This window comes from Condylura cristata, unplaced genomic scaffold (genome assembly GCF_000260355.1).
Source record: "Condylura cristata isolate star-nosed mole 26May11 unplaced genomic scaffold, ConCri1.0 scaffold00069, whole genome shotgun sequence".
In the NCBI taxonomy this organism is placed as follows: Eukaryota; Metazoa; Chordata; class Mammalia; order Eulipotyphla; family Talpidae; genus Condylura; species Condylura cristata.
In genome coordinates, this window is record NW_004567170.1 from 318,269 (window position 1) to 319,230 (window position 962).

Below are 962 nucleotides of genomic sequence, written 5' to 3' on the forward strand. Positions count from 1 at the left end.
GGGGGTCCTGGCCAGAGCGGCCTCCAGCGGGGCTGCAGCCGCTTGGCTCTGCCTCCCAGGACCCCGCAGCCCTGCTCCCGACCGGCCAGCCCGGAGCCCGAGCCCCTGCCAGACGGGGACTCCAGGAAGGCCCCCTCCCCTGTTCGGGTGACCGAGGCGGACAAGGAGCCCCAGCGCCTGCTGGTTCCGGACATCCAGGAGATCCGGGTCAGGTGCGTGCCCGGCTGGAGAACAGGCCCCGGGGGCGGGGGGCCGGGCGATTTCCTCGCTCCAGCGGCGCGTCCACCTACCCGTGGGCCCTCCGGCCTCGTGGCCGGACCCCGCTGCGGCCTGGGCCGGGGGTGCCGGCGGACGCGGCCTCAGCCCGGAGCGGTTCTCCTCAGCGGGGCCGGGGGCGGCCCTCCCGGCCCGAGGACGCCCCTGAGGCCAGCGTGCCGCCCGCAGCCCCATCGTGTCCAAGAAGGGGTACCTGCACTTCCTGGAGCCCCACACGTCGGGCTGGGCCAGGCGCTTCGTGGTGGTGCGGCGCCCCTACGCCTACCTGTACAACAGCGAGCGCGACGCCGTGGAGCGCTTCGTGCTCAACCTGTCCACCGCGCAGGTGGAGTACAGCGAGGACCAGCAGGCCATGCTCAAGGTGCGGGCGGGCGGGCGCGGGACGGGCGGGAGCCGCAGCTCCTGGGGCTCGGGAGCAGCCGGCCGCGGGGTCCCGGCCGGGGGAGCAGGCGCCAGTCCCGTTCGGGCAGGCGGAGGCCGGGCAGCCCCCCGCGGGCTGAGGCTCCCCACCGCCCCTCCCGCAGACGCCCCACACGTTCGCGGTGTGCACGGAGCACCGGGGCATCCTGCTGCAGGCCAGCAGCGACAAGGACATGCACGACTGGCTGTACGCCTTCAACCCCCTGCTGGCCGGGACCATCAGGTGGGCCGTCCCCCTCCCCCACGGCGGCCCCTCCCCCCACGGC

The 962-nt window shown here is 75.9% G+C and overlaps 1 protein-coding gene across 1 annotated transcript in view; it reads left to right on the forward strand.

The window, feature by feature from the left end:
* The window catches only part of KIF1A (kinesin family member 1A), a 36,985-nt gene that overhangs the window by 34,322 nt on the left and 1,701 nt on the right, over positions 1 to 962 (forward strand). Inside the window, exons 15-17 of the mRNA XM_012734776.1 lie at positions 16 to 212; positions 445 to 637; positions 801 to 960. Coding sequence (XP_012590230.1) covers positions 16 to 212; positions 445 to 637; positions 801 to 960 — 550 coding nt within the window. The remainder of the gene's footprint in view (positions 1 to 15; positions 213 to 444; positions 638 to 800; positions 961 to 962) is intronic.